The sequence below is a fragment of the Sus scrofa genome, chromosome 4, assembly GCF_054392235.1.
Source record: "Sus scrofa isolate SSC_HxYL_T2T_F1_AM1 chromosome 4, Sscrofa_HxYL_maternal_Yorkshire_Landrace_v2.0, whole genome shotgun sequence".
NCBI classification, from domain to species: Eukaryota; Metazoa; Chordata; class Mammalia; order Artiodactyla; family Suidae; genus Sus; species Sus scrofa.
The window spans coordinates 134,664,504-134,690,830 of NC_139386.1; the positions used below are offsets into that span (position 1 = coordinate 134,664,504).

At 52.6% G+C, this 26,327-nt stretch overlaps 1 protein-coding gene and 1 long non-coding RNA gene across 19 annotated transcripts in view; one reads left to right on the forward strand and one right to left on the reverse strand.

Annotated features, from left to right (window-relative positions):
* The first annotated feature begins 19,131 nt into the window (after positions 1-19,131).
* LOC146404290 (uncharacterized) lies at positions 19,132-21,424 on the forward strand. The gene is made up of 4 exons (XR_014844973.1): positions 19,132-19,296; positions 19,676-19,867; positions 20,289-20,865; positions 20,953-21,424. It is a non-coding gene; the product is annotated as an uncharacterized LOC146404290 (long non-coding RNA).
* A 112-nt stretch (positions 21,425-21,536) lies between these two features.
* The window catches only part of SH3GLB1 (SH3 domain containing GRB2 like, endophilin B1), a 38,147-nt gene continuing 33,356 nt past the window's right edge, over positions 21,537-26,327 (reverse strand). For 5 of the 18 annotated variants that reach the window (XR_014842823.1, XR_014842820.1, XR_014842818.1 and 2 more), the window contains 2 exons: positions 24,403-26,070; positions 21,537-24,354 (listed from right to left, as the gene is read on the reverse strand). Coding sequence is in view for 5 of the 18 variants with exons in the window: in XM_013997434.3 (XP_013852888.1) it covers positions 25,963-26,070 (108 nt within the window). In the remaining 13 variants the exon portion in view is untranslated. Of the gene's footprint in view, positions 26,071-26,327 lie in introns of all 18 variants that reach the window. The other 13 variants (XR_014842825.1, XR_014842822.1, XR_014842819.1 and 10 more) reach the window with 4 other exon arrangements.

The window sequence follows — 26,327 nt, forward strand, 5'->3', positions numbered from 1 at the left end:
TTGAATTCCAGGAGGAAGCCTGATGTCATTTCAACTGCTGGCCCACAAACGTCTTGCTGACTGAGCACTTTGCGCTTTCTGGTGGCCAAGAAGGCTTTTGTTTACATGCATAGAAACAGAGGTCAGAGCTCCTCTTTCTCAGGCTTAAAGAAACAAGAGACAGGCTTGCTAACAGCCCATCTGTAAGCAAGTTCCAGACAATGGCAGACAGATGAATGCAGCGGACCGGAGAGAGCAGGAGCTGAAATGCCGTCAGACACGGGTTTTCTGCCCTGGCATGGTACATGAGTCACCCCTAACTGACCCCGAGTGGGGGCCGAGTGTCGGCCCCGCATCCTGTGGCAGGTGTGTGCCTCTCCCCACCCCTCCCACTAACTCGGCACGGTCCCCCCAGATTCCTTCAGCTGTTTGAGCAGTTGTGAGGGGCTTGGACGGCCCCCACCCACCGGCAGCTGTCAAGAGAGTCCCACGGTGGAAGGCGCCTCTGGAACGATAGGTCCCAACCACTGAGGGCAGTGCCAGCAATGCAGGCAAAGGCGGAGAGCAGTGGGCTGAGTCCTGCTTGTGATGCATAGCAGGTCCCATACGAGGCAGAAAGACCGAGTATTAAGGAAAACACAGTGAAGCCCATTCTCCAATAGAAATAGTGAAAGCCCTCCCGTAATTTTTCTCTTAAAAGAGAAAAAGCTTTATTGAGTTGCTAAGCAAGAAACTGACCACGACGAATGCACACAACGTGAGAAGCTCGGACAGGTGCACACACCTGCGAACATCCAGCACCACCGGCGGGGGGTCCCCCCCAGAGCATCCTCTGCCTCTAGGAGCCTCCTTTCCGCGGCCCTTCCCACTCCCTCTGCCCCATCCCCGGGTGATCGCGGCTGCTTCTGTCACTGAAGGTCACTGGGGACTTCCTCGAGTTTTCTGTAACTGGGCTTTTACGCTCTTTCATCTGGCTTCGAACACAGCTGTGCTCCGGGGCCTGAACCTTCGACCACTGTGTGGTGATGGCTCTTCTCTGCGCACGTGGGACACTTGTGGTCTTTGTTTACCGTCCGTCTCCCCCCCGCCATGCACGTCGATGCTCACAGCCCAAGCGACAGAACTGGCCGCACTCAGCCTGGGCCTGGCGGCGTCGGGGCCCAGGGAGAACTTGCGGAGCCAGCAGGAGAGCAGGTAGCCTGACAGGGAGAACTGGGCTCCAGGCGTCAAACAGACCAGGGCTTCCACCTGGCAGGTGATTTGGGTAGGTCAGCTGGCTTCGCAGTGCAGCAGTTCTGCATCTGAAAACTGGCAATTAAATTATTGTGTGAATTTATTGCAGCTGTGTGGGACCCGCACCCCCCGTAAATGTCAGTTCTGATGCTTTGCTGCACATGGTGGGTAACGGGACCTGGGGTCCTCTCACTTCCACAAGAGAAACGAAGGCGAGGCTGGGTCCAGAAAAAAGCCATCCCTGTCCATGCCGAGTGGGCCCCCAGGATCGGCCTGGCCCCTGAAGTCAGGCCGCAGGAGGCTGCCCCGTGAGGCCTGAGAGGGGAGTGGGCTGAGGTGCCCCGTGATGAGCTCTGCTTAGGGCGTGACTCCATGTGCCCACATGCAGCGGGGGGTGAATCTGGGGAGGGAGTGCGCAGGACCCAGGAGCAGGAATGAGGGGGACTGTGCACCCCCCCAGGGCATCCAAACCTGGCGGGACACTTGGAAAGGCAGACTCGCCGTGGGCGAGGGTGCTGGGGACCAGGATCCCGGCTCCCTGCATGTGCCCCCTTCTCAGTGCCCAGGGCCCTGCCTCTGCTCACATGGGCCAGCCCAGGAACCATGTGCTTACTTACGCTGCTGGGGACACACGTAAAGCCCCCCGAGCGAGGCCAGGGATCGAACCCATGTCCTTGCAGACACTGCGTTGGGTTCTTAATCCCCTGAGCCACGATGGGGACGCCTTGAATCATCCTTCTTAATGTCTGTGTCCATGAGTCTTTTTTTTTTTTTTTTTTTTTTGTCTTTTTTCCATGTCTTGGGCCACTCCCGCGGCATATGGCGGTTCCCAGGCTAGGGGTCAAATCGGAGCTGTAGCTGCCGGCCTATAGCAGGGCCAGAGCAACTCGGGATCCAAGCCACATCTGCAACCTACACCACAGCTCATGGCAATGCCGCATCCTTAACCCACAGAGTGAGGCCAGGGATGGAACCCACAACCTCATGGTTCCTAGTCGGATTCGTTAACCACTGAGCCACGACGGGAACTCCTGTGTCCATGAATCTTAAGTCACTTTTAAGTTTGGCAGAATTTAGAATGATGATGAAACAGAATTTTGAGGCAGAAAGAAGGTGGCAGCGCTCGGAGGCGGGACCGACACGGCGGGACGGGCGGTACCTCGAGGATGAGGCCGACGGCAGGAAGCCGTGCAGGCCGAGCCCGGGTGGGGAGCTGGCCGGGCTCGCTGCTGGGCACCGCTGTCTGCCAGCCCCGGGCTGGATGCTAGGAAGGTGACGATGAACAAGCTGGTGCCTGCCCCCCCGAGACGCTCAATTTAGTGGATTTTTATTTATGAATATGAGTTGAATTCTAAGCAGTTAAAAACATCACAAGGTGGGTGGAAGAGTGAAGAGTGAATGGGATTTCTCTTTCTTTTAGGGCCGCACCCACGGCATATGGAGGTTCCCGGGCTAGGGGGTGACTTAGAGCTGCAGCTGCCGCCCTACACCACAGCCACAGCAACATGGGATCCAATCCACGTCTGCGACGCCGGATCCTTCACCCACTGAGCGAGGCCAGGGATCGAACCGGTGTCCTCATGGATACTAGTCAGATTCCTTACCACGGAGCCACGACAGAACTCCTGCACTGGGTTGTATTTCAAGGGCAGGGCCGTTGACTCTTAAAAATCAAAGGTGTGGAGACATAAGGCACAACAGCCGAATATTCAGGCGACAAAAATCTGGGCGCGGCGTCTGCATCAATACCTTTGAAAAGCCCCGACAGATCTATTTGTAGTTTTTTGAGCTTCCTTATCATTTGACAAGAGTAAGTTTCTCTTCGGCACCGCCCCCTGTAACGGCCGGGTGGTCCTGAATGTTGTCGTCAGCCGCTTTCTCCCCCCTTTGCTCCTTGTAACTGGCGTCCTTTCTACTTCGGAAGGAAGAAACTACGCAGCAGTGACGTCCAGTGACTCACCGAGGCCCCACAGCACCCAGGGCGAGAACTCCCAGTGGGTGAGCTCCCTGGGCTCCCCGACCCGGTGCTGACCTTTGTAACCATCATGGGCGGAGCAGCGGGGACAGAACCTGAGCAAGACTGGACCCGAGGGTCCTCCCTGGGGGTGAGAGATGTGTCCAAGATGCTAATGGCTTGTGAGGATCTCGCAATTCAGGCGATTTCTCACCACCTGGACGTGAATGGCTGCGATCAGTTATCCACCGTGGTCTGGCCCTCGGAAGATCTGCCGGAGCTGCCCCGCCCCGCAGAAACTGCCCTACAGAAACCCCAAAGAGAAAAGGCCATGTCTGGCCGCTGAATTCAGACACCGGGAGGCCATTCTTTCTAATAGGTCTGGAATCTGAACTTTCCTAAGAGGCACCTTATCTCCCCGCCTCTCTTGTGTCTTCACCTATTCTGTCGACTCTCTTTGATGCAATTCCCCAGCAGGCGCTGCAACGTGCTTTTTAACGCTTTAGTAAACAGCAGAGAGAGGAAGCATCACAGAGAAAGAGAGACGTGGGGTGGGGCAGCCCGTTTATCTTCCTCAACATGAAATAAGGGCTAGGGTTCAATGAGGCTAAAATCAAATCTCAAAGGTTTCCTTCCTAATGTCTCGTCTGGGGGCAGCGGGGTGGGGGTGGGAAAACAGGAGGCGGGATGAGTGAGATCCTGAAACATTGCCAAGAATGTGACAACAGAAGAGTCTCTCTTTGGGGGGGGGATGGGCACTGGAGGGAGGGACGGGCAGCTGCTGCTGCACAAGTTGCCTGGCTTTGGCTCCTGCCGGCATGGCCAGTGCGGGCGCGGGGGCTTAGGAGAGTCAGGGATCGTGGCGGAAAGGCCAGCTCGGGTCCAGCCCTGGAAGTTTGGCTCGCCTGCCTCCGAGAGGAAAAGGGAGGGGGCTCATGGCCAAGGATTACGGCGGGGCTGTAGGAGGGAGGGGCTGGGAGTCTATTTGATCCTAACCTAAAATGAATAAGGATTGTACTGTTCGCTCCCAGCCATTAATCACGGCAATTCTTGGCTGATCTTTAGTGGGGAGGAGGGAGAGCGTTGGATGAGGGGGGGAGGCGCTGGGGAAGGGTGGCGGCAGGGGGCGAGAATTTAAGTTGGTCGTCCACAGCTTGCACTTGACTCTCAGCTGCTGTGCTGCTTAAGAGAATGCTTTCATTATTCTCCCCTCAGACACATGTTTGTTCTCAAAAGAAAAAAAAAAGGGGGGGGGAGAAAATCCCAGTTGCTTCCAGACTGTTCATCTGGTGGAAGGCTGTGCTCTTTGCCAGGGGAGACCTGCCCCCACCCCACAACCTCCTGCCCTGACTTGTTCTACTTGGATCAGATCAAATCTGGCCTGAGACGTCTGATACACACGCGCATTTTAAAGGCCCCAGTGCCACTCATTCATCTGGTGTTTCAGACCTCCCAGGTGTGGAGACCACGCCTGCCCTCAGTGCTCATCTTGTTTCAATACGACAGCCAGGGGTTATCACCAGATTCAGCGAGCACACACCTGGTTCTGTCCAGAATCTCCATGGCGGCATCTGGTCCACACCGAAACGTCCTTGATATTTGGTCCTGGCCAAAACCACTTGGCGTGGACCAAGCATGCTCATGCACAGTTCGGTTGAACCAAATTTCAAGGTGAAATTGGCACTGGAATCGAATGTCTTAGAGATGCTTGCTCAGGACCAAACATCCTGCAGCGCTTGTATTGTGCTCTTTGTACTACGACGCCAGTGTTTTTAAAATTTTTAAATCTAGATTGGAGTTCCCTGATGGCCTAGCAGTTTTAAGGACTCAGTGTTGTCGCTGCCATGGCTTGGGTTCGATCCCTGGCCTGGGAAATCCCACATGCTGGAGGTGCAGCCAAAACCATTGTTTGTTTGTTTAATGGCTGCACCCACAGCATATGGAAGTTTTTGGGCTAGGGATTGAATCCAAGCCACAGCTGCGCCCTACACTGCAGCTGCAGCAACACAGGATCCTTTAACCCATTGCACCAGGCCAGGAAAAAACCCGCACCTCCTAAGTGACCTGAGCTGCTGCAGTTGGATTCTTTCCTGAAATTAACCTGCCAGGTCTGTGGTCTGCTGGTTCTTCCTACTTCTTTTAAATCTCTTTCTTTAAATGAAGGACAAACGTCTTGCCCATCCTAAGTCTTATGATGCTGCATTGCCTCTGGGCACCAAACCAGGGGGCTATCCTGGGGTGCCTTGAGAATCCTACAGGTGCCAGCAGGAAATACTGAAGGGAGCTGTCCCCAGTTTCACCCAAGAGACAAACGCAGAACAAGGGTCTGAGGGGCTTGCTTATCCATCCATCCATCCATCCATCCACCCACCCATCCATCCATCATCCAATCCATCATCCATCCATCCATCTTCTGGTTAGAATTCAAAATTGAGATGGTTGTCATAGGAATGAGCATTAAGACGCTTATTCGGATTGAAAAGTGAAGTAAGACTATGACTGGGAAGATTGGTTTGCCAGTGGGAACTGGGTTTGCCAACGTATGTGGTGGATATTGCCTACAGATTGGATGAATTAAATATGCAGCTTCAAGATCTTGACAAAAAATGCACTCAGAGCCCACAGCAAGCATCATAAAATATGCTGGAAATTAAACATATGCTGAAAATTTTTTTGATATCAGCTCATACAGTTTTTTTAAAAAAACGTAAGGGCATCTGCAAGAGAACTGTAAGACAGTTGCTCTGGGGCTTCAGTGGGGAAGAGGCTGGGCTGGAGCCACTGAAGCAGGGCTGTTGAACCGAGTTGGCTGGGCTCCAAGTGCAAAAGCAAAAGCCGGGAAAGGGTAGGACACACATGCGACAACTTGTTCCAGGATGACGGCACCAGCAAAGACCTCGAAGTCGTACTCGTTGTGTCCGCTGGTGGGATGGTAATACGACCAGCCTCCAGTTCAGGACGGGAGCCAATGGAAGAGCAGGGACAACTCTGGCCACTCTCTCACATGAAAGGTTTTATGTCTTTCTGGCTGTGGAGCAGAAGAAGAGGAGACCACACAGGTGACCGGGCAATAAGGCACGTTGCAAAAAGCTTTGAAAGCCCCAGGAAAGAAGCTGGATTCTAAGCCACACCAACAAAGATGAATGTAATCCAAGTTCATCTCTCAGCTTCTCTAAGCAGGGTACGTGGCTCTTCCGAGTTCCTGTAGAATCATTTCCTCTCTCCGGTCACAGACTGCGTCCGCGCTCCTGGCGGGGACCGCGTGCACACTGGTCTCCTCCTCATCAGTCTGGGGCTCTCCAGGAGCACGGAACCGTATCTTAGGGATACGCACGTATTTACGGCGGCACCCGCAGCATGTGGACGTCCGCTGGCCAGGGAGGCTGCCGTGCTGCAGCCGCGGCAATGCCGAAGCCTTTAACTCACTGCACCAGGCCACTGAACCCACACCTCTGCAGGGACCCGAGCTGCTGCAGCCAGGTCCTCAACCTGCTGTGCCACAGGGGGAACCCTGTATCTTAGGTACCTTTTAACCCCAGGGCCTAGCACATGGCCCCTCCAGGGACAGGATCTTAATACACTGTGTTTTAAATGAATAAGATGATGAACGAGAGCAGTCATCAAAGGGGAGTGAGGAGGGCTGAGGTGGGAGAAGAGGGCTGACACCCATGTCGCCTGTGCATCAGGACTGTGCTCACCTGCCCAGGCCCAGCGGCTGGAAGCCACCATTTCTCCTCTGACGAGCTCGTGGGCTCTGACCACAGCCCTGCACTTTCGAGCTGCTGTATAATCACTGATTTGTCACTGATCTCCGCGTGACATTGGGTAGACAAAGTCATGTGCGTAAGTCACACGCAGGTGACATGCAGTAGTTTAAAAGTGACCCCTTAAGGAAACAACTCAGTTTAAAAAATGGTTTTGTTTTAATCGTGGGGTCACTGCAGATGACAGAACATCTGAAAGCATAGCCCTAGAACGAATCCTTTGAATTACTTTTGTTTAGAACTGAAATTATTTCCAGGCTAAGCGTCTGTACCATCTAGGAAATCCTTCCTGATGGACCCCACTGGCGGCGTAGCCAGCACCCACTCCTTGCTTCTTTGCTGGAGAACCTCAATTTTCTTCCCAGCTATCTTCCCTTCCTCTGGATTACTTAGCGGATTGCGTTCTCAGGCCCTAGAACTATCTCACTGGATCCTGAGCTAGTTCCGATAACCCCACCCCACTCGCTGGTGCTTGGTTTACACACGACCAGAGAAAACTGGAACAGAAGTGTCCTCGCAGAATGGCGCTTCCTGCAGAAAGGACTGAATCTCTTGAGCCTAAATGCACCTTTAAGGGAAGGAAGAAGACTCTCTTTAGGGCACTGACCAGGCATCAGGTAAAAGCAGAGATTTTTTTTTAAGCCGTCAGCAAGGATCTTAATTTATTTGTCATGCTTTGCTTGGACAAAAGAATGCACTTAGTACTGCTTGGCTGGCTCTCGAAAGGCAGCTGATCTGGGGAAAGGATAGAACAGGGCGTGCCCAGCCCGCCTCATCAGGACCAGACAGTCCTCAGAACTGCGGCCTCAATTGGGCGTGTGCCTTTTGTGGAACCTTTAAAGGGCTGGATCTGTTTACAGAGCCTTTGGCTCCGGGGTCCCCAACGTCACCTTACAGGACAGCTGTGCCCCCCTGTCCTGAGTGCACCCCAGCCACCAGCAGGAGCCTTTCCATCCTAACCATTTCCACCCAGGACACACGCCACAGACGCAGGCAGAGCGACCAAAACTGCGTGGAAATGACACGTTCTGACAACTCTGTTAGCAGGTCACGCACTGACCCCGAGAAGGATGTCAGAGGAGGCACCTGCAGGAAGTGAGGCTTTTCTCATGCACTCGTTCACTCGTGAACTCACACTTCCTCGCCCAGCGTTCCTCATTGGACCACAGCACACATATTAAGTGATCTGAGTGACTCTTTCCTCAAAAATGTTCTCATTCCAGGAATGGGACGTAGCTAGTGCTGTTCTTTTTCTTTTTCTTTTTCGTTTTCTTCTGTTTGGCTGCACCTGTGGCGTGTGAACGTTCCCAGGCCGGGGGTTGAACCCGTGCCCGTAGCAGTGACTCAAGCTGCTGCAGTGACAATGCCAGATCCTTAAGCCACCTCGCTACAGGAGAACTTCAAGCAGAAACCCTTCTTTTTTGTTTTTTTTCTTTCATTTTTAGGGCTGCACCTGTGGCATATGGAGGTTCCCAGGCTAGGAGTCGAATCAGAGCTGCAGCTGCTCCGATGCCACATCCACAGCAACACAGGATCCGAACCACATCCGTGACCTACCTCACAGCTCTCAGCAACGCCAGATCCTTAACCCACTGAGCAAGGCCGGGAATCGAACCCACAGCCTCGTGGTTCCTCGTCGGATTCGTTAACCACTGCGCCCAGGAGAGCTCCAAGCTGGCGCCATTCTTGACACGTGGGAGAGCGGCTGATTCACTCAGTGGCCAGCGGGACATCGGGACCTGATTCCCTCCAGGACTGTGCTTCCTTGACTCAGTGCATTTGCTGTGCGCCCACTACGAGCTGGGTACACGCTCCCAGGCGTAGGTTACATGGCAGTGCAAAAAAGGTCCCTGCTCTCATGCAGCTTCCACTCTGGTGGGTGATTCCGACTCAGGACAGATGAAGCTGTGAAGGTCACATGTGTGCCACTCCTGGTCTTGGAGGAAGGATGAAATGTGAGCAGCGGACGGGACAGGGAGGGCCGGGCCGTGCGGAAATGGATCCGGGCTCTGTCCCCACCGGGAAGAGCCAAGGGCAGGCTCTCCCCAGGCCTGACCACCGAGCCTCCTGGTCCCTACGCACAGGCCTTTGTCCTCAGCATCACGGCCTGGCTGCCCTTTCAAGGGCAGATGGTCCTGGGGTCAGGGGTCACTTAGGATCAATCTCCGCCTAGCTAGGACATTTTTTTTCCCGCTGTGTTACTAACAGCCTGATCTCCTGTTTCTCCAGAAGCATCGCCCTGGTCAAGCATTTACAGAGGAGTGCAGGTAAAGGGAGTGAGGCCACGCTCCCCGAGGGGACGGGGAGACCGCTCTGGGGGGAAGGGTCCATGAATAAAGTGAACATACTGAAGTCACTGCTGGAGATGACAGAGGCGCCACTCCGCAGGGACCACCAATGCCAAGAACGGCTGCCAGACCTGTCGGTCCACGGGGTGGCGGCGGGGGGGGCCCTCCATCCAGCGGCGCCCATCCCCCCTGGTCGAGACTGACCCCGGGGTTACGCTGTCGTGTGCGGGCTGCGTGGCTCCTGCGATTTTGGAGAAAAGCCTTGTGATGGACGGACAGAGAGAGGCAGGCTGCCTGGGAGCTGAGACCGTCCGTCGTGGCGGCAGCTGTGCTTAGAGGATGCAATGCTTTGGAGACACATTTCTAGCCCTTGCAACCTTGAGCTCTGACTAAGCCAAGGGTTTAGGAAGAGTCAGGGACTTGGGCGCCGCAGCTTTGGTCTTGGCACCGTGAGGTCTGGGGCAGGGCCCTTCACGGGGCAGGGTCTCCTTCTTCCTCCGGGGAATGAAGGAGGTGGACCGCACGCGTTCTGAGGAGCCCCTGACCCAACGGTCTGTTAACCAGGACTACACTGATCATGAGGATAGCCAATCACAGCAGCCACCTTGCTATGGACTCCCCGCCCTCCTTTTAAAAATAGCTCCTTGAAGGCCACACAGATGGTAAGGGTGAGACTGGAATTTGTTTGTTTGTTTTAGGGCCGCACCTGCGGCGTATGGAGGTTCCCAGGCTAGGGGTCTAATCGGAGCTGCAGCTGCCGGCCTACGTCACAGCCACGGCCACAGCCACACTGCCTCTGAAGCACGTCAGCGACCTACACCACAGCTCACAGCAACGCCGGATCCTTAACCCACGGAGCAAGGCCAGGGAGGGAACCTGTATCCTCCTGGATACTAGTTGGGTTCTTAGTCCACTGAGCCACAATGGCAACTCCAAGACCAGAACTCATATTCAGGATTGTCTGACCCGTATGTAAACGCCAGACAACCCTGACTCCACTTTAAAACACAGCACTCAAGTTGCATTTTCCTCTTTCCTTCATTCCCAGGGGCTCCACTGCCTGCCCACCACGTGTCAGGCGCATGCTAGACTCTAGGAGCCAGCAGCGAGTAAAAGGCGGTCTCTGCCCGTTGGGAGTTCACCTCGTTGTAGAGAGGGACACACAAGACCAAGGCTAGCTGCCAGCAGGGTATCAGTCAGGACCCTCCCTGGTACAGCAGGGATCTGCGTGTTAATTCCGTGACTTTTCCCTTTCCACAGGCGGAGCCTCTGCCCCTTCCCCGGCCCTTCCCGCGCCCGCCCCCACTTGGAGCCGAAGCCTGGATGGCCGGCTCTCTCCCTCCACGTGCTCTGCTCGGCCTGTGACTTCGAGGTGCCTCTCGCCCCTCTCATCCCCCTGGAGTCCGGGCGGGTGGACGGTCCTGGAGGAGATGGTGATCTTTGACTTCCGAGGCTAAAGCCGTAGGAGGCGATGCAGCCAGTGGGGTTAGGACAGATCTGCGCACACCTGTGTTCCCACCAGCATCACCCTCGACAGCCAAGAGGTGGGAGCAGCCCACGTGTCCATCAGCTAGTGAATGAACAGACAAAACGCGGTACCTTTATACAGTGGAATATTACTTGGCCTTGAAAAGGAAGGAGATTCTGACCCACGCTACAACACGGATGAATCTGAGAACACCATGCGAACTGAAACAAGCCAGTTACAAAAGGACAAATCTCTGATTCTACTTACATGGAGCCCCCAGCGCAGGCAAATTCAGAGGGACAGAAAGTGGCATGGTGGTTGCCTAGGGTTTGGGGAGGAGAAACTGGGGAGTCGTTTACCGAGTGCGAGTTACACTCATGCATAAGGAAAAGGTTCTGGAGTCTGGTTGCACAATAACGCGAATACACACCACGTTGCCCAACTGTACATTCAAAATAGCTCAGGTGAAAATTTAGATTTTTTTTTTAATCACAATCAAAAGGAAAAGGTGACACAGTTTCTGCCTAGCTTGCTGGAAAACTTACACTAGTGTCCTGACCCCCCCTGAGGCCACCACCCTGGGAGGAAGCCCAACCTCGCCTTCGTGCAGATTCCACACAGAGTGGCCCCAACTGGAAAAAACACAGATACCTGGGAGCCCCAGCTGCTCCTGCCGGCCACCATCTGACTCCGACTCCGACCTCACGAGAGACTCGAACCAGATCCACCCAGTCAGCCTCTCCCCAAATTCCGGACCCAAAGAAAACTTGGGAGAAAATAAAATAATTCTTCTTTCAAGCCACTACATTTTGGGATAATTTGTTAATCAGCAGTAGCCAACCAGACTTCTTGCCTCGGTCTCTCAATCTGACCACAGGCGCAAAGGCATTAAGCGCCTCTGGGCCATCACTGTGCCGGCTGATGGCCTGGCCGTGCAGATTCAAAGCCCTGTGAGCCAGGGCCCTGTGTGCATCACTGCAGCAGCTTCAGCCCCAGCAGAGTGCGTGACGAATTTCATGCTACAAATATTTACGAAGCCCTGCTCTCTGCTGGGGCTGTGCCAGAACTAGCCGACGTCTCAGTGCTCCTTGCCCTAGTAGAAGAGATGCACATTAAACAGAGAAACCGTGGTAGCCGAATGAAAGAAAATAGCCGGGTATATTTAGGAAGAATGAACAGGGGGGCATAATCCTGTTTGGAGGCGAGTCGGGGCGGGAGTCTCCGAGAAAGTGACTTGTCAGTTGGGACTGGAAGGATGAGACGGTCTCAGCCCTAGGGAAGAAGGCCGGGAAGAGTCCCAGGGCCAGGAGACCGCACCTGTGAAAACTTTGCTGCCCTAGATCCCTGCTGTGAAGAGCGGCCCCCGTGCAGGTGTGTCGGCCTGCCCGGGCTGGCTCAGGGCTGTGAGTGTGGTCCAGGTCTGCGCCACCCGCCCCTGGTCCTGTTTGAACCAGTGCTGCCAGGGCAGGCTCTCCTGGGTCTGCCTGGCAGAAGCCCAACTGTGCCAAGGGTACAGCCTCTGCTTCTGCACCTGCTAGCGCCCCACTGGACAAAGCAGGCCACGTGGCCAAGCCCAGCATCTGTGGCAGAGAGGAAACACTCCTGCGGACGTGAGGGGAGGGGTCCGCTCACTCTGGGGCAATTCTCTACGTCTGTCAAATGCCCTGGATTCTCGACTCTGACTGTGGCCTGGGCTCCTGCTTTTGATTTTATCTGTACTGACACCCCCTGGGCCCTTCTTCCTGACACTGTCAACTGGCTCATGCCCCTCGGCCGGCCCCTCCCGCCATCCGCCCTGGCCCTGCCAATGCCCTGTGTGATTCCCCAGCCTCACGAGTCCACCCGTTCTGGGCACTTAAGCACCCGTGCCAGCTGCATCCGGCGAGGACAAGGAAATCTGATGAAAATGCAGGGTGTTGGTGAAAATCATTTCATGGAGATAAACTGAAATAAAATCGCCTCGGCTGATTAAAATGCCGGAGAAGACTTGCGTGAGAACCGGATCATAAACTCACTTATCTTATAGAGATGCCAGGAAAATTAGCTGGTCAGTATTCATGGTTTGAACAAAAGAAAAGTTGTGATTGATTTACATATAACGTCTCTGTTGTGTCTTCCAAAAGCCTCCTGAGCTAATACATAACGGGGAATGGCAAAACCAAAGGTTCAGTTTAGAATTCATCCATCCGGGCTCCCCCGCTTCTCTTCCCAGGGGAAGAACAACCTCGGCGGTGGCCGCGCGAGGAAAGAAGCAGGGAGAGAACTGGCTTTGGAGCGAGACATTTCAGCGAACGGCAGGGTCGATCCTAAACCACCACTGCGTCCACAAAGCCGGGCTCCTGAGATCTTGGACAGCACGTTTAAGTGGCCGCCGTGCCCCCCCCCCACCACTAGGGACCATTTCGGGGCCTGTTCTCCGCCTGATCACTCGGGCCTGCTTGGCTGGGCTTCTCTCTTCCTCCTGCCAGCCTGCACCCTCCGGCTCAGCATCACAGCGCTGAGTGCAGAGGGGGACTCAGCCCCTTCCCCGTGCCTCGCGGTGCTGACGCTGGGAAGGCAGGTGCGGGGAAGGAGGCCAGGCGGGCGGGCCTGCTCCGCACAACCTCCCGTTTAGGGGCAGAACCCCCTTCTGCTGCGGAGAGATGGGCTACTTGTTCCCTCTGTCACCTCTCGGGCCCCCTCCCCGAGGCACAGAGGCCTGTGTGCTCGTCCAGACCGCCCCCTCTCCTCTGCCCCCTGCCCACTCACGACAGCTGTCTACGCAGCGGCGCCCCCATGCAGCTGGGTCCTCTCCGCGGTCCCGGATGGCAGGTAAAGGCCTCCGAGCTAATAGGACTCACCGGTTGGTGACATGGGTTTGGGGCGCAGACTGGGCTCTGTTCCTGCTCCTCTTTGCTTGTGTCCTCTGTGACCTTGGACGTCTCTTAGCTTCTACGTGCCTGGGGTTTCGAGGCTAATCATCGCGCTCCGGTCCAGAGCTGCTTCGAAGGTCAAGTGAGATAATATGATGGTAAAGTTGGGTCCAAAGCAAGGCAGATGCCCCCGCACTCCAGCCGATATTCTTACTGCACTGACCCGGGACTAAGGGGCGTGAAAAGGCCTGGCGTCGGAGGGTTTTAGGGTCCTCAGCAACCCCACGTGGCCCTGGGCTGCTCTAGCCGTTACTCCTATTTTAGGCACAAGGGATTAGCTGTAGACTACCTTGGGTCCCTCCTCGTCCTTTCAACATGTGCATGTGTTCTGAGTTTCAAGCAAGTGACTTTGGAAGGCTGCTTTGGAAAGCCCAGCTTCTGAGGGGAGCTGAGCAGTCTGGGGGCAGAACAGGCGAGGCCCTCATTCCTCCACCAACCGTGAGACCAGCCAGGGCCCCCACTCACCCTGGAGGCACCGGAATGGTGGCGCCACATGAGATCCAGGCAGAGCAGGAGAGGAGAGCTTCCCCGGGCAAAGGGCGCCTGAGTAGAGTGTCCACTGCGTTTGAGAAGCTGCCCTCGTCTTGGGTGCAGAAGGGAGAAGCCTCTGCTGCCGCCCGTGTTAAATGCTGGTAGGGCCGAGGGGGGTCATAGTTTACCAGGGAGCTCAGTGCCGGAATCAGGAGCAGGGCTTTGGGGCTCGAGGTCCCCGGGTCAAAGAGCTGGCTCTGCCACTCCATCCGCCGCCCTCTGACTTAAGAGCCTTCGTCCCCCCTTTGGTGAAATTCAGGGAAGAGTGGTACCCACCTCCCAGGCTTTCGTGTGAGACATGGCTGAGAATCCCTTTCAGCTGAGCGCCTAGCCTGCGGGAAGCACTTAAATCGCATCAGCTATTATTTCATTTTTTGTGAAGTGGGAAGGGCTCCCCTGACAGGGCGTTTGGGAGGAAGTGGGAAAGGGACGGGGAAACTCAGCAAAGAAGTCCCTGCCTGCCACCGGCCCGTGACTGCGGTTCCCGCGGTCAGTGATGGGAATATGGAGCCAGTAGCCGCACGTGGAAGGGGGTCTCTCTACCCAACCAGGGGAGCTTCTAAGGCAGACACAGGGCTGCTAGGAGCGGAACAAGTTTCCGAGTCGGTACCAATGTTTGTCCATGACCACACCAAGGGAACGTTGCCCCCAATTTTGCATCGAAATGCATACACCATGGGGGGGAATACGGTCCCTGTCGGGGGACTTACAGTAGTGCCCATGAGCCCTCCAGCTAAGAGTGAGCAGAAACGGCCGGGGGTCAGCAAACTCTGAAGTGTAGCCTTGTCACCATGGTAGAGGAGTCACCGTTCTAAGAAAACAGCACACAAGGTTTATCAAACCTGTTTGTAATTCGCACACCAGCTGTTTTGCTATGTGGGGTGACGCAGCTACAACAAGCTGCTTATAAACCACCATACCTGTCCTGGCTTCCCCGTTGGCCAGGAGTATTTCTAGTTGTTCAGTACCTGTCTGTTCAGGGTCCCTGTTGACACGTTTCCTGGGTTCTGTTATGTCACGGCCTCCCCTGCTGGTCTCCCTGTCCCCTCCCGGGGGCACTCGCTGCCCCAGCCAGGGGCATGTGAGTCTCAACAGCCCTCATAGGGCAGCTGTCTGGGAGACGGGGGCTAGAGCCTGCAGAAACTGGCCTTAAAATCAGCCACGTGGGGTTTAGGAAGAGTGGGAGCGGTGAGAAGGAAGGCTGACAGCACTGGCTGACTGTCTGACGGTCTGTCCTGAGTCAAGGAAAAGAAGGGATTGGCCTTGGAGCTGGAGGAGGACGGAGACAATGCTCAGCCAACTTACCATCTCCAGAGGCTCCTCGACCTTGAGATGCGCGCACCGGTCCACAACTTAGGTCGCGCTGTCCAGCTTCGGTTTTCCCATCTGCACAGCGAGGACAGGAATCTCGGCCGCACAGTGATGCAAGAGGGAAATTAGGGACTGTGGGTGAAGCGACCCCTAGAGGGACCGGCTTATCGTAAATGTCGATCATGACACATTAAAAAAAGTGTGTGCTCTTGTTCTGCCCAACAGGCTGTATAAGCCCATCAGAGGAAACCAAGCCTCTGGCTTGAAAGAACCGTAGCGATGATACAGATGTGTTACCTCGGCAAAAACACATTTGAAAAGCCTATTCCTGCATGGCTGAGTTTTGGAAGGATCCCGTCCGGTGAATGGGCTCTTTCCCTGGCCCTGGCGCGATGGCCCTCTAGACACTTCCACTTGCTCGCCAGCCTTCTCAGGACTAGCGGCCTCTTTAATTGGCCGAGTCGGTAGCAGGGTGTTGCTTTTCAGCTCGACTGAATAGCCCGCAGCCATGTCTCGAGGCCTGTCTATTCTCTTTCATCGTTTCTGCAGGTCAGTCAGCTTTAAGGCGGAGGACTGAGGTGGTTTTAGTCTCTCCGCTTCATTTAAACACACGCATCAGAATTGTCGGGGGGTGGGGGGTTGTTGAAGCCCAGAATGGCTGGATCCCACCCCTAGACATTCTGGGGGCTGAACTTTGAGAACCTCCGATTTAAGGCAAGGCTGATTTCTTTGCACTTTTAACTGTGGTGGCAACAGGGCTGGAAGATCCCTACTTGGCTTGATAAATGCTGTGGGTTTTTTTCGTTGGCTCAGCAGTAATTTATAGCTCCTTTATGTTGAGAACGTTTCCGTTTCTGCCCCAAGAAAAGTTACACAGGAGTGTAGGAAACAACGGGCCGTTCACAGCATTTGGGGGCCATGTATAAAAATGCTGTATCACCCACTGCCTGCGAACGTGGGCTTCGGAGTTGGAAAGACAAGGGATGAGACCTAGCTCCGCCACTTTCTGGCTTGGTGGCACTTTAACTTCTATTTTCTCCTCTGTGAAATGGGGCAAAAAAAAATGCCTTTCTTCCTGCTGGGTTTAAAGAAATGCACACATACCACTTAATATATGGTAGCGATTTTTTCCAAAGGATGTAAAAACTCAAGAGTGCTTACGACGGTGAGTGCCCCAGCTGTGTTTGCTCATTAGACCCCGTTAGAAAGTCTGGCATAGGTGGATCCCTTTCATCTGAGGTCCAGGTCAGTCCAAGTAGAGAGAGATTTCTGAAGGAATCTCTTACAAGTTATCATTCAGTCTTTTTGAGGAAATTCATATTGAACAACTTTGTTCTCTACAATTAAAGAAGGAAAAAACCCTTTGACTACCTAACAACAGCCATTTAAGTGAATAATAATTGGGGTTTGGTATTTGCTACTGTTAAAACATGATTTGCCTTGCTTAGAGCATCTTAGGACACAAGAGCCTGAAGGACTCTAGAGGGCATCGCTTTAATCCTTTCATTTTACAGATGAGAAATCTGAGGCTTGTGAGGTTAAGTGAATAATTTGCCTGAGGACATACCCATAAATTTAATTTTACTGGACTTGCTATCTAAATGCTCTCAGAAAGAATGGCTTATGATGAGCTCTTCTAAAACCACAATTATTTTAGTGTTTTGCAACATGTAGCAGGTTCATAGCTAAACACCCTCCTGGAAGGTCAATTCGTTTCGAAGGGTTACATTATGAAACGAATTTCTCCTGAGGCATTCATCAGGAAGTTACACGGAATAAAGTTAGTGACTTTACGAGTGCATAACTGAAATAGTTTCATAACCACAACCTGCAATTGGTAGCAGATGCTTTGAAAACTTTCAGGACAAAATGACCACGGGCTTCAATGTCTCCTTTTTCCAGGTATGAACATACTCTGGACTTTTCTGAGAAAAATCTTTCTTCAAGTGCTCCTTTTTGCAGAGGGGTAGAGTGACTTTCTATACAGAGTTCAGTTGATTAATTTTTTGGTAAGAATAATTTCAACTCATTTTCTATGTGATTGGTTCAAGTACAGAGACTTGCACTCCATATCCTCATCAGAGAACTTAATTTCAAACCTTCAGCTGCCAAACTCTTATGAAAAGTTTGATAAGGAGAAATATACATGGAACTTTACCTGAAAGGTATGTAGTTCATTCTTTACCAGAGAAAATAGTGATGCTGATAGAATAATAATATTGTTAAGAATATTCTGTGTGCCAATCACTGAGTTAAGTTCTTTCATGCGATGTTTCATTTAATCTTCACAACCAGCAGTACACCAACCAGAGTCCCCCGGGTCAGCATATGCAACAAATCACCTGCAGGCTTGTTAAAAGACCAGTTGTTTCTGATTCAGTAGGGGTGTGAGAATTTGCATTTCTGATAAATTCCTAGGTGATGCTCATGCTGCTGGTTTGGGGAGCGTGTTTTAAGAACTACCACTTGCCACAAGCATAGAGGGGAGGCATTTCAATCTGTATTTTACAGACTGAAAAGCAGGAATTGAGGTTATGTAATTTGCTCAACACACAGCTAATCATTGGCAGAGCTGGGATTTGAAAAATTTGTCCCTTTGATTTCAGAGTCTACAGTCTTTATGCAATCGGTGGTTTTGCAGTAAGACATTTCGTCTGGGCGTAACTGTGACAGTAACATTTTAGAGCCTAGCAATAGGATAGGGCGCTATTGCTCCCAATAGTGAGGTTCAAAGAGATCAGAAAGTGTGGATGTGCGAGATGGTTGTAATCAAAGCCTTGGTTGGACAGAATGTGGCCCCCAAGAGGGGATTTGTCGCGAGGGTAGAGACGGACTGGACTGGGCACAGGTCCTTCAATCGAAGGCGAAGGGATCAAGGGCGCCTTGGTTCTGGCTGAGCAACGGGTCCAGGGCTGGACTCTTCCTTCGCCAGTCTTCCTGGTTGGCGTCGTGCCTAACGGAACTGGCTGAGCGTGTGTGAACTACAGGCTCTCGTGCTGGGGCGCCTGTGAGACGCCGTCCACGGAGCACGCATGCCTTCCTGTTCTGCCCCAGGGCTCTGACTTATCTCCATCTGAGGGAGCAGGGGCCGCCACGGGGACCGCCACGGGAGGTGTTGGGAAAGGGGGTGATGGGTAAGCCGCACAGGTGTCTGGGTAAGACCCTTGTCACCATGAGATTTTATCAGGGAGGACAAGAGCTCTGTCACGCAACCCACGTAAGGCCCTGAGTCACAATGAGCAACTTTATTGCCTACCATGAAGCTAAATGAATCCTTGCTCCTGCAGGAGGGATCCTCCCTCAGAGGCCACTGGCGAGCTTCTGGTTTTGCCAGCTTACAGCCTGCCGGGCCCTTGCTCCCTTGGTGCTGGGCACACAACGCTTCCCAGACAACTGGGTAGGAGTGTGAGGTGGGGCCCAAGCCAAGCTCTCCCGCAGGGGGTGGCCCGAGCCCCCTCTCCACCAGCAGGTAGAGAGGGAGACTGATTCATGGACCTAAATGTCGCCGGAGATTGCGAGAAACCCGCAGGGAAGGGGACGCTGACAGGTGAAGGCTCAGAGCGACAAGCAGTCATCCTGTGCCCTCTTCGCTCCAGGCTGATGGCAGCGGCAATACACTGGCACGGGACGTCGAATCGGGGCAAGAGCTCTGCCTCCGAGGTCCCTTCTGCCTGGTGCTCGACCTCGTCTGCCGCGCCCCTGCAGACGGTTTGGCCGTTGAGCGGACCCCTGGCTTTGCTCCGTCTGCTGGAGTCAGAGGCGGACTCGCCACCCACGACCAGCGACGGAGCGAGACCTTCCGCGGTCTTCCCTTCGCACGTCTCTCCCGCGACGTGCTGCGCGTTTTCCTAACCGGGTAGGCTTTTTGGAAGAAGGGAGAGGAAGCAGGTACAGACAGCGGGGAAAGGGTAGCAGAGAGGCAGAGGAGAGCAGGGAGGATGGAGCCCTTTCACGGGGGACACGGACCCAGAAAAGCTCAACGGTGAAGACAGCCCCGTCCTGACTTGAGACGACGGATCCCGATTTAACGTGACGTTTAGATGTAACTAGCAAAACACTCCATTCCTTGGCAAGCTGCTGTTTTGCAGACTCCAAGTCAGGGCTGAGCAGTGTCTAAGGTGGACCAAACCGAGTCCACAGGGAAGCAGTGCTGAGGGATAGTCTGCAGTTGACTCTCAGAGACGGTGACACCGATGTCCGAAAGGGGCGAAAGGGGCGTGTTTCTTCCCACGCAGGTAACGTCACCACGTGGGGGTCACGAATAGACCTCTGGAGAAACCAGACTGCGGTCAGCAGCTGCGGGGGTTGCTGAAACTCAGCTTTCGCTGTGCTGGGAGTCCCTGTCCTCGAGCTCGGCTCAGTTAGCAAGTCACTGCAATTCAAGGCAATGAATGCGACAGCTGAGTTACATGCATATATGTGACGAGGTAATTCTGCCTGAGAATCCAGAATATCTTTGCAGACGGAGCCTTTGACGGGAGGCTTAACAAGGGAGGGTCTTCGAGGAGAGCGGAAGGGAGGAACCTGTGCCCAAAAGATGAGCAGGCATCCAAGGGTGTGGTTGTTGGGACGACCTCCTGGCTCATCTCGGACCACGTCCCCGCCTGGGAACAGGCGCAGATGCGCGTCCTGAGCCCGAGTGCACCAGGCTTCCGGAAGAGCTGGAGGTGAGAGCAGCTCACCTTCTTTCGCCTCATCACCAATTTTCCTTCTCGCAAACAAGCTTCCTGTGTGGGCTTCCTCCCTTCCACCCTCTTAGGTTCTCTTACTACTCACTTATTGGCTGAATAATTCGGAGTTATAATCAACAAATTAGAGGCTAATTTAAATGTTTGGCTTCATCCAAAGTTGAAAACGGGTGCCTCGTCTGCCGTGGTTACTGGAGATGTTCCCTCTAGCACATCTGCCTACTGGAACTCTTGCTTGGGCAACTTAGAGTTCAGATGCTTCTCTAAATACTCTTCATTGTGAATGCACCAATTCTGTGTTCTCATCCTGGAAATGTTATTGGCACTTAATTGATGACCACTGCTTTACTGAGTTGAGCCTTCTGATTCAGATACTCCCAGGTGGAGGAAAAGCCATCCAAAGCAAAAAGATCAGCCCTACGCCAAAGGCAGCGTTTCAATCCGAAGGGAAGCTTCACGTGGCTGACAGGTCCGGCTCATCGTTTTAGAGTATGGTCGCCACTTTGATACACGGTCAGAGCAGCAGTTGAACTGCTCCATCAGCCACCTGTCTGGGAGTTTCATCTGGTTAGGTCACTTGTGTGGAAAAGATGAGACAGCCTTCAGAGCTACAGTTTGTAGGTACCTAGGACACGAAAGGTGGTGTCCATTTATTCTGACAGCTTTCAAAGATTTCATTGGATGGTGGCAATGAGATTTACCCCAGGAGGTGGATAACAGCAACTGCTCTAAAACAGGTGGGGACTCCAGCAAGTTATTAGCTACCAGGTGCCAGGCACTTTCTCCGTATATGGCTGATTTTTCATATTTTTCTCTTTCTGCAGATGAGCAGACAGGCTCAAAGAGACAAGAGACTGACTGACACAAAGCCATGGCACCAAGGGCAAGAGCCAAGTGCTGCCTGCCTTCCGAAGCTGCTACTTTTCCATCATGACCATGCTCCCCCGAGCCAACAGCAGCCTTCACCAAAATTGTCGCAAGATTCCGCTGTTTCGGACTGTTCTGCTACCATTTCAACAAGAGAGAGGTGACAGCATTTCCAGGAGACTGAATACAAAGCCAGGAGAAAGCTAGTACCACAAACATTGCCAAAGTATCACAAAATACGTAACAGAAGGTAGAACAGTGAGGTCACGTCAGAAAAACTCAAGACGGATTGTGGGTTTTAATTTTGCAGGGCCTTTTTATCTTGTCCTCACCCTTTATTTATAAGCTCGGTTCTAAGAACATTCCGTTGGAAGCCCTCCAAAAAGAAACAGTATTCTTTCTCATCCTGCCAATAAAAGTGTAAGCTGCTAAGTTTTCTGAGGGGCAAAGTGGTGCTAACAAAAGTTTTAGTAAATTGGCATGCCCTCCACCAGCAATTCTACTTCCAAGTATTCACATGAAAGATTTAACAAACACAATGTTCTTTAAAGCAGTTTATTAGTGAAAAATTGGAAACAACCTAAAAACAGTAGTTTAACAAAATGAGGCACATGTGATGAAGTATCATGCAGCCATTAAAAAAGATATAAACACATTTGACATGAGGGGATAGTCGTGGTGCTGTCAAGTGAAAATTACAAAACAGTATGTACAACTTGATCCCATGTAAAAAAATCTAGAAAAGCACAGACGAATCTGGAAGTCTATATGCCTAAGTAACAGTAGCTTTTCCCAGATGGCGGAGTTACAGGTGACCTTTACCTCTAAACTACAGAGATAGTGTTTCCTTGTTACCAAAACACTCACGACCCGGATCTTGAAAAAAGCATCACAAATTCTTAAAGAAAAATACCCTTTGAAGTAGGGAGAGGAGCGCTTAGGAACTGAGAACAGGGAGGTACATGTCAGTCTGAAACAACGACCCAACCTTAACAGTGTGTCAGGGTGCTGACGTCAAGCGGCACTGTGCCGAGTGGACATGGGGGAGGTGGCAGTGCTTGCCCTGCTCTCGGCCCAGGGATGCGTCCCAGAAACCCGCCAAGTCCAAGCCACAGTTCCCGTGGGACCGTCAGCCCTGCGTGTAACACAGCCCAGCAGTGGTCCCCTCACTGGACACAGGGTTGCCGGCGTCCCCACAGCAGGGACACCTTGTCACGTGATGTTGGACAGCAGCTGGCCTGCAGGTCTGCGGAGCCGGCTTTGTTCTGCTGAAGTGGCCTCACGTCTGAGGTGACACTCTCCCGACTGACTTGTAAAACAGACTTCTGGCCCCATCCCAGAGTCTGACTCACCAGAGCTTGGATAAGGCTTAGAAGTCATGTTTTTTCTTTCTTTGACACATACTGAGTAGACACCACGTGCCAGGTCTTATGCTAAGTGCTGGAATTTAACTCTGATCATAAGAATTAGTCTCCCTCTCAGAGAGCCGACATTCTGAAGAGACAGATACATGCTAAACATAAATTATTAAAAATAACTATAACTATGGTTAGCACTGGAACACAGTAAGGTTGAAGTTCAGTTTTTATCTTGAAATATTTTTAAAAATGTTATGTGGAAGAACTTAGATTCGTTCTACAGCTCCCTGAAGACAACAAATTAAGCACCCAAATAAGGTAACATGAAAGGAAGAAAAAGCACCTGGAGACACAAGTCAGCGTTTTTTACAGGCTTCTGGGCGATGCTGACACGGCCCCTTTAGGGGGTCTCCGACTGAGAAGCACTGCCCTACTGGGCGGCGTTCTCATTAGGACCATGTGGGAGAAAGGGCAGGGGTGCTGTGGACCCCCCCAACCCTGCAACCTGGGTCTCAGCAGAGGTAAGAGCCGCTCCATCGCCCGGAGAAGGGGTTGAGGCAAAGCTGGCTCAGATCAAATTACAAAGCCCCCATCTAGGATTAAGGCTTCGCACTCAGACGTCAAGCGCCACATTCGAGGGCAACGTATTTCAAACTCCCAGGTATTTGGGAGAGTCTCGGCAGTAACGCCGGGAGGTGAGCTGGGCCTCTCTGGCTAATGCACCTAGATGCTGCTCCTGGTCCTGTGCCCCTCGGCCTTCCCGCTTTATTTCAGGAGCGCCTCCGGACCCCGGCGCCTCCACGCACAGCTGTGCCTCTGCGGGGTGGGGGCAGCAGAAGGCCACGGCGATGGCCTCTCCTGGGTGGAGGACAAGAGAAGAACATATGGCGGACTCTCCCTGGGGACCTCGGCCTCCCTCGAGGTTCTTACTTCTCATGTTACTCAGAGGGAGGCACGTCCCCGTTTTTAGGACGAAATCCATAATGTGAATTTCTCTGATAGCACCATCACACCCCATTAGGTCAACTACTTTGAGGACATACGTAGGGACAACCCACGTGTAAGCGTCACGATTATTCCCACGCTGGCCGTTTCTCTCATCTGCATGCCCTTCACATTCCCAGGCCTCTAGCTTAAGCTCAGGGGCACCGAGATTGCTGAGATCGTCCTGATTGGCACCACGAAATAACAGGCTTCCCAAGCTTTTCTTCCAAGCCTAGGAACCTATGGGTTTTGACCTGAGTAAAAAATTAAACCGATGACTTTATAAAATAAGCCCAGACCAAGTTGCAATAAACCAAATACCAGCCCCCCAACCAACCCAAACTCCATCAAAATGAAAGCAATACACCTAAGACGGAGGCTGCACATGGTGAAGGATTTGAGACAAAGGCCCAACACTGCTGAACACCTCAGGGTCACTCGAATCAACACTCGTTTGGTGGAAGGAGAGAAACTTACACTGACTGCGGGGGAGTCACACCTAAACCTGGGTCTGACTCCAGGAGGCTGGAGGACAGAGAGGAGCAGGAGACCGGGGCACAGGCACACCGTCACCGACAAGGCCTGCGGCCCGGGCAGCTCGGGCGCCACCGGGCGAGCCGCTCTACAGCATGTCTCTCCGCGGTGCCAGGCCGAAGGATGCCTCACACACAAGGTGCCGTCTGCTGCAGAATCCTCACGGTCGCCGCCAGGGGCATCATCATCATCATCGGCATTTTACTAAAGGGCAGTTTAGGGGACACCCGAGGTGAAGGAGAGAAAGACCCGCGGACCCAGGGCGGCCCACCCTCCTCCTCCCCCACCGCTCCTCTCCCGGAAACCGGAGTTACACGTCCCGGTGCAGCGGCCCCGGGGTTTCTGCATGGTTTTGAAGCCCAAATCTGCGCAAGCTCACGTCTGGCGCTCTAGGCGGCCCCAGGGCTTCACTCGGGAGGCCCGCGGCGAACCAGCCTGACGGCTCCGACCCCAGGCGGGACCCGGGGCACCAGCAGCACCCGCCTCGCGGCGCAGAAGCCGAACCACCTCGGTGAACACCTGCGCTGCCACCGCGGCGCAGAAGCCGAACCACCTCGGTGAACACCTGCGCTGCCACCGCGGCCATCAAACGTCTCCCGAGCGCTCACTCGGAACTCCGAAACAACATTTACAGACCGCCCTTGGGCCAAGTACTCATTTTTTAAAGCAGCAACTTTTTTTTGCCGCATCCGCTACCAGCATTCCCCGAAGAAATTCACTGCACTCCACGCATAACCCGACGCAAGCACTTTGGGGGCAGACGGGGCTACACTCTCCTCGCTCCGGCCCGGCGCAGCGCCTCCCTGACGGGAGCACTTGCTCTGCAAACCATTGCTGCTCCCCAAACCTGAAGGAGGTGACCCCGAACTCGGCATCGGTGGCCGTTTCTTCTGTGCCGACACCAATTCGGTTGCGGGACCGCCACTTCGCTGCTCCGCGCCCAGTCCCCACGATCTGCAAGGGGAAGGAGTGCCTGTGCTGGGGTCACGGTCCCGGGGCATCCGCAGAGCGCCTGGCCCTCGACGCAGTGTTTGATGAATGAATGGATGGAAATGAGAGCGCAAGTCCTGACGTGGCAGCAATCTGCGAGTCACAGCGATGGTCCAAACAGTAATTTTCTGATCCCAAGCAGGTCGCGAATCGTTTCATTAGTGTGCATTTTACGACTAGAGAGCCTGATCCAGGTAACCTAAGTTCACTAACACACTGTCCAAATCTTATCAGGAGGCTCAAAGTAACCAAAGGGTATTCTGTCTGCATACAATTCATGCCTTAATGGACACAGCTGTACTAGTCCATATTTTTATAAGGATTTTTTGTTCTATAAGAATGAATCCTCTTTACTGTAGCACAGTATCTTCTTAACAGATCCAAGTTTGATGATGCATTAAACTGTGCCACCTGAACAGTCTTAAAAATGTGTTTAGTGAATTGAATTTGTCTACATGTTTTAGAACCTTAACTGCAAACATATTAGAAAAATACAGTCATACTTCTTGAAGACTAGTTATTCTTCAACCATTCGGTAGTGTTTAATAAAACAAACAACACCCCAAATAACCGTCGAAATACAGGTGTGAAGTCATTCACTGTCTGCTGGGAAACAAAGTGATGTGGCAAAACTGCATGTCTTCTGTTTATGGAAATAGAAACACTACATTCTTCACATCCTAGAGCTCTTTTAAACAGTTAAAAATGAAATTTAAATTTATTCTTTGGCTATTAGTTACACCTAATAAACGAGTCACTGGACGTCAATTCACAATAAATTTATTTTACATAAAAGAAAAAGCTTGCCATTAATGAAAAATTCAGTAGAAAACAGTTTTAAGGTGGGGCTCGAAAGGAGAAGCTACTTATTAGTGAAACTTCAGTAGAAAGAGAATGTTGTAAGAAAACACTCTTGGCATGAAAGCTCTAACATAAATTCTGCAACGAAAAATTTACCATGCAGTTTTACTGGCAGAAAGGCCAGTTTCTGAGAGCTGGTTTTTCTTTTCAGTCGCTTAAGACATTAACACGGAAGAGCGTTAAGCCTGCTGTACTAAGCGTTAGGTGTGTATAAATACGGTGTCTGTCGCCGTCCACCTATCAGTTGAGCAGTTCTAAGTAGGTGATGGGCACTCTGCCCTTCTGGTTCCCCCTCTCCCCCATGAGCCAGTCGGAATCCATTCCAGCAACACTGTAAACACTGATCACCTACGAAACAAGGTATTTCCAGTTATGACCGACATCGAGAAATAAACAAGCAGAAAACCAGATTTAAATGACAAATTATTCACTATCAAAGAAGTTAACATTATTGTCAATTTGGTGAACGATAAGGGATTTTATTAGATAGTTTCAGAAATCTAGCTGTTTAGCAGTTAAAGGCTTAAAACATTTCTGTGATGCTCTATCTTGTTAAAAAAGAGTCAACATTTATAGAATGTTACTATACCCAGCTGCAATCTATG